This window comes from Thamnophis elegans, chromosome 1 (assembly GCF_009769535.1).
Source record: "Thamnophis elegans isolate rThaEle1 chromosome 1, rThaEle1.pri, whole genome shotgun sequence".
Classification (NCBI taxonomy): domain Eukaryota; kingdom Metazoa; phylum Chordata; class Lepidosauria; order Squamata; family Colubridae; genus Thamnophis; species Thamnophis elegans.
The window spans coordinates 168,163,792-168,170,163 of NC_045541.1; the positions used below are offsets into that span (position 1 = coordinate 168,163,792).

At 48.2% G+C, this 6,372-nt stretch overlaps 1 protein-coding gene across 2 annotated transcripts in view; it reads left to right on the forward strand.

The window, feature by feature from the left end:
• The window catches only part of RNF126 (ring finger protein 126), a 29,970-nt gene extending 26,378 nt beyond the window's left edge, over nt 1–3,592 (forward strand). For both annotated transcript variants that reach the window (XM_032238872.1, XM_032238873.1), the window contains one exon: nt 2,515–3,592. In XM_032238872.1, the coding sequence (XP_032094763.1) occupies nt 2,515–2,676 (162 nt within the window). In that variant the 3' untranslated portion in view covers nt 2,677–3,592. The remainder of the gene's footprint in view (nt 1–2,514) is intronic.
• Nucleotides 3,593–6,372: the final 2,780 nt, after the last annotated feature.

Below are 6,372 nucleotides of genomic sequence, written 5' to 3' on the forward strand. Positions count from 1 at the left end.
TTCGGACTGCGCTGGCTCTTCGGCTTTGAAACAGAGATGAGCATCGCCCCTTAGAGTCGGGAACGACTAGCACATATGTGCGAGGGAGAAACCTTGCTTTAAACAAAACCTAGAGAGTGGAATATGCCTTTGATTTTAAATGTTTTAAAAAGCTTCTTCGAAAGGGCAACCCTTCCTCCAGTGAGGCTTCTACTAGATTCCCTGTTTCCTTAGAAGCCTAACACTTTCTTTTTAAGGGCTTCTTGTTCCTGCAATACCCCCCCCCTTTTTTTAGTGAAAATCCTTTCTAGAAAACCAATATACAGCCCTTTAAAGTCATTTCTAAACCCAATAATTCCCGAAGCTTGTAATTGAAAAATCAATCTCAAGGCCAGGCATTAACAGCTTACAGCATGCTACATAACTCGTCTCAGTCAAGTCCATTTAAAACAGATGAGTTTTTGATAATCTTTTTGAAGATCTGGATTTGAGGGGGGGGGGGGACAGATCCCTTGGCACAGGGTTACACTGGAATTAGTGTCGAATTAGAATTAGAGAGTTAGAGGCTATTTCATCAAACTGTCAGTAGCGTAGGTTTTTTTCCACACAGATGGCTCTCCGGCCTCCGTTAAATGCCTCCAGCAAAAAAGCTCACAATTTCTAGAGGCAGTTTTGTTCGGTTGGCTGTTTTGCTTTGCGGGGCTTATGGTTCACTAATCCCATCCTGCAGTTGTGTGACAAAACCAAACAATATTTTCCTTTGATTGCACTGTCAGTTGCACAGGACAGTCCAGCCCAGGTTCCCACACAACTGGGGAAAAGACATTGTTTTTTTTAAAGGAGTCGCAGACGGGGATCACGTTTGTTCCTGTAGATGCTCCGAAGCACATCTGCCTTTGAAATGTTGCATTGCCCTGTCAAGCCCACATTTTCTTAATTTTTTTGTCACATGTGATTTCCTTTTATTTTTCTCTCCCAGGAATACCATCGGCATAGGCCCTGTGTTTATTTCCAGCATCTCAGCTTTTCTCTCTCCATCACTCCATTTTTATTTTTTCTCCCTCAAAATTCTTAATTTTTGAAGGATCCATTCAAAGTAGACTCTGACTCAATGACAAGCTCCCACCCATGGAAATACAATGGTATCTCGGTACTTGGTGTTAACTGGTTCTGAGAGGTGCGACGAGTACTAAAAGGGACAAGTCCTAAACAAACCACATGACTTACCACCTAACCCATTGTTTCGGCCAGGAAGAACTTTCTGCCTGTCCCTTTTCCTATGTCAGTGACTTAGGAAAAGGGACTTCCTGTCTGCCCTCTGTGGCCATCCCCCTCATTTTGCAGTGACCTTCCCAGCATGGCCAACTTCCTGTCTGCCCTCTGTGGCCATCCCCTTTATTTTGCAGTGACCTTCCCAGCATGGCCAACTTCCAGTCTGCCCTCTTTGGCCATCTCCCTCATTTTACAGTGACCTTCCCAGCTTGGCCAACTTCCTGTCTGCCCTCTGTGGCCATCCCCCTCATTTTGCAGTGACCTTCTCAGCATGACCTACTTCCGGTCTGTTCTCCACAGCCGTCCCTCTCTTCCTGTAGCTGCGTATCAAGTACTAAACAGATACCAAGTACTGGGACAAGATTTTCACATCAAAATGCATCCAGTAGCAAATTTGACAGGTTTTGAAGCAACCAAGTACCGAGGTACCACTGTATTGTGATTCAGGGCCCTGTATGGCGGGTTGGATAAAAGAACAGGGCAGTGCAATGCACTAGAATTAATTCCAAAGGTGGGCAGAAGCAGGAAGAGAGTGCTTGTCTGCCTGTGCTATGTTTGTCCTTAAGAACGCCAAGGCCTCTTTCTGAATTTAGAGCAGTCTTTGACTTGAAGAGCCGAGGTGGTGCAGTGGTTAAATGCAGCACTGCAGGCTACTGCTAGATCAGCAGTTCAGCGGTTCAAATCTCACCGGCTCAGGGTTGACTCAGCCTTCCATCCTTCCGAGGTGGGTAAAATGAGGACCCGGATTGTTGGGGGCAATATGCTGACTCTCTGTAAACCGCTTAGAGAGGGCTGAAAGCCCTATGAAGCGGTATATAAGTCTACTGCTATTGCTATTGACGGCCACAATAAGATTAGGAGAATTCATCATTCACCACTGATGTTGTTAAGTAAGCTGACCACAGCCAATTTTACAACCTCTTTTGCTACAGTCATTAAGCTGATCACTGCAGTTGTTAAGCAAGACATCACAAGACTACAAATGGCAACCTTTCCTGCCAGTTTCCCCCTTGATTTGCTTCTTGGAAGCTGGCTGGTCAGGTTGCAAAAGGAAATCACGAAGCCATGGGGATGCTTTCATCATTGTAAGTGCAAGGACAAGTTGCAAGTCATCTTTTTAGCACTGTTCACTAAACGAATGGCCGTAAGTTGGGGAGTGCTTGTATTTAAGCACCAAGACGTGAGCTAAATATCTGTTTTCTAACATTTTTGCTCTCTATAGCTGTCTCTCTTTTCTTTTTTTGTCTCCACCTGCTTCCCCAGCATGACACCTGCCCTGTGTGTCGGAAAAGTTTAAGCGGGCAGAACACAGCCACAAATCCACCTGGACTCTCCGCAATGAATTTTGCTTCCTCCTCGTCATCTTCCTCCTCCTCCTCTTCTTCCAGTTCACCAAGTAACGAAAACTCCGCAAACAACTCATGAATCTTTAAAAAAAACAAGCAAAAAAAAAAATGTCGCCACTCTCATGCTCTTTTTCTAATGTCATAGCCCTTCCTTGCTTCTCCCCACCACCACCAGGGGGAAATCTGTGGGGTGGGGAATGTCCAGTACAGAGCCGTGGGGGAGGGCTGGGAATGGGAATCTCCCCTCTTCTCCCCTCAACCGCCATCACTTCAAGACCCTCTTGACTTTCCGCTCTCTTCCCTCCTGTCCCCGCCCCCCCCCCTGGCCCGGCCCGATGTTTGGTGTTCAATCTTGCATTCTCTCGAGGGAACGATGCGGGGCGGGGTGGGAGAAGAACCTCCTCTCTAAACTGTGCTGCTGTGCGGACTCTTAAAAACCAGGCCGACTGCGCTGTGTGACGAGCGGCTGTGTGTCAGAACATGAACAAGCACTGGATGTAAGGGAGATCGGAGTTCCAAAGGGGCGTTCTAAAAAAAAAACGGATTGTCTATCCCTTTCTCTTCATTATTTTTTTAAAATATAATTTTGACAGATGTCTCCTTTTTTTTTTTTTTGTTCTGGCCCCACTTCCCGTCCTGCCGTCAGCTCTCTTGAAGAACTGGTGATACCAATCCTCGAAAGTAGAAATGTAATAAGAGATCCTTCTTCCCCTTCCCCTCTTTGCGAATTTTCTGCTGCTGGAGAAGCTCGTGAGGTTCTTTCTTTAGGCGCCAGCAACAAAGGGGGAGGGAGGAGGAGGAGGAAGAGGAGGAGGAGTGGGGAGCGAATTTAACAATCAGAGCCACTTCCTGACTCTGCACAGTTCCTCCCTCCCTCCCCGCCACCACCCTCCCCTGTTACTAACACCACCCTTTTTGACAAGTCGACACCGAGAAAGGGGTTTTTATAATTTTAAATTATTACTGCTGTTAAATAAATGGACATTTCAGCTCTAGCCTGTGATGCATCTGGGTTTGTGCCTTCCGGAGAAGATGAAGTGAAGCAAAAAAGGCGCTTGTTTGATGGAATATCTGCGGGGGCGGGGGGGGAGCTCTCTCTCTCTCTCTCTCTCAAAAAAAAAAAAAAAGAATGGGAAAAACCCGGGAAGCAACTAGGGTTCTAGACTAAACTAAAATGTCGAAAGAAATCTTGGAAGAAGTAAGCTGTGGTCAATTCATTTCCTGGTTCTTTCTGAGAAATCGGCATTTTTGTGTCTATGAAGTCAGGGGCTTCACTTTCCCCCCCAAAAGGAATCCTTTTTTTTTTGTACCATCTGCAAGTGAAAAGTCCCATTTCTCAAGGGTTGGGGGTTATATCCAGGTTTTTGCCCTTGTGTCCGAAGCCATTCCTTGTTTTGTACAGGTGGTCCTTGCCTTACGACCGCAAATTGAACTCAAATGCCTGGTTTGCTAAGCAAGGCGGTTGTTAAGTCAGCGTCACCCCATTTCTTGCCACTGTTGTTAATGTCAAATCACAGCACTGGTTAAATTAGTAACATGTTTTGTTCCGTGAACCCGGCTTCCCCCATTGACTTTGCTTGTCAGAAAGTTGCAAAAGGGGATCGCGTGACACACACCCTGGGATACTGCAACCGTCATAAATATGAGCCAGTTGCCAAGCGCCTGGATTCCGATCACATGGCCACGAGGATGCTGCAGCGGTTGTAAATGTGAAAAACGGTCGTAAGTCGCTTTTTTCAGGGTTGTTGTGACTTTGAACAGTAATGAAACGTATGATTTTAAGTCGAGGACTCCCCGTACAACTTTGACGGATGATGCTGTGGTTGTCTGTTCCACATCTCTTTGTGTCCGTTTGGGTTGTTTCAAGCTATGCCTGCAAGAGGCGGATCTGTTACAAAGGTGGGCTTGTAAAGGCCTGCCTTACCAGCAAAGCATCCACCAAGCACAGCGCTGGCCATCGGAGGGCGCCACTGGACCGCAGCAGCGTTAAGGGAGAAGGCGGACAATCCGAGACAAACGGTAAGCAGAGTCCAACCTATTGGTTCAGGCCACGGTTTTTCCACCCTTTGTTTTTTCCCACTTTAAAGGGCTAATCCTGTAAGGAAGGCAGGAAGGAGACATTCGGGTGTTGTTTCTAGCCTAATCTTTATTGCCCTGCTTACAGAAACTGCCTCTCCGGTTAACCCTTATTACATTGTCACAGCTAAGGCGAAGCGCCCGTCGACGTGAATGATGAGTTGGCCACTCCCTCACGGTCACATGACCACCGAGCCACGCCTACCCAGGACAGAGAACCGGTTGTTAAATTATTTGAATCCCACTATTGTCTAAGACCCTGTTGGGTTCTAGGAATCAGATGGAAGTGCTGATATAATATTAATTGCCCTATTGTAATGGGCTGTGATGGTGAACCTATGACCTGCGTGCCAGAAGTGTCACACGGAGCCATCTCTCCAGACACACAAGCCGTTGTCCGTTGCTCTTCCAGGATCCGGTGCGCCAGTCAGATCGTCTTCACGCATGCATGCGTGCCAGAAACTGGAGTACCAGATAGCCAGTGCGCATTCACACACCGGAAACCGTAAGAACAGTTCACAATCCCCTGCCTTCAACTTAATAGAGAGAAAATGGGAAATAGCTCCTCTCTATTTTTGCAGTCTTCCCCCTACCCCCCAGCCCTGCCCAGATCACTAACAGCAACCATTAAAGGTAGAGGTTTCCCCTGTCCAATCATGTTAGACTCTAGGGGGCGGTGCTCATCTCTTGTTTCCTAGCCAAGGAGCCAGCATTGCCTGAAGATGCTTCCATGTTCATGTGACCAGCATTACTACACATTTGTCAGGGACGGCGAGGCATTGTCCTGTGAACTGGCCAGCTGACTTTAGCCTTTTTTTGAGGCCATTTTTCGCCGTCTCCAGGCTTTAGAGGCTTTAAAGGAGCCTGGGGAGGGCGAAAACTGCCTCCCCTACCTCCCCGGAGGCCCTCCAGAGGTTTCAGGAGCTTCCCTGAAGCCTCCGGAGCCCAAAAAACCAGCCCTACGGGCAAACCAGAAGTTCAGGAACGGACTTCCGGTTTGCTTGTACGGTCGGTTTTTGTCCTCCGCAGCCTTCAGGGAAGCCTCCGGAAGACCCCTGAAGGCTCCGGAGGGCTTAAATCGGCCCTACAAGCAAATCGGAAATGACATCCGGTTTGTTCATAGGGTCATTTTTCATCCTCCAGAGCCTTCAGGGAAGCCTCTGCAAGTCCCCCGAAGGCTACAGAGGGCTTAGACTGGCCCTATGAGCAAACTGGAAGTCTCTTCCTGAACTTCCGGATTGCCCGTAGGGCCGTTTTTTTGCGTTCCGGAGGCTTCAGGGAAGCTCCTGAAGCCTCCTGAGGGCCTCTGGGGGGACTCTTTTCACCCTCCCCAGGCTCCTATAAAGCCTCTGGAGCCTGAGAGGATGAAAAAAGCATGCAAAGAATGGGTGGGGTCGCAGCTGTCATGTGCACATGCGCGCTGGGGGTCATACATTGCATTATGGTTGCGGCACGCCCACACACACACCCCTGTGCTTATGGCACACGAGCCAAAAAAGGTTCGCCATTGCTGCTATACACCAAGGCACACAATGCTGTTCCCTTCCCGCCGAAATGGTACCTAATTATCTACTTGCATTGGCATGTCTTCAAACTGCTAGGATGGCAGGAGCTGGGCAGGGGTGGGTTGCAAATTTTAAAAACTGGTTCGGATTCACTCACATGCATGCTCCGGGCAGGTGGGCAGAGCCTCCCGCCG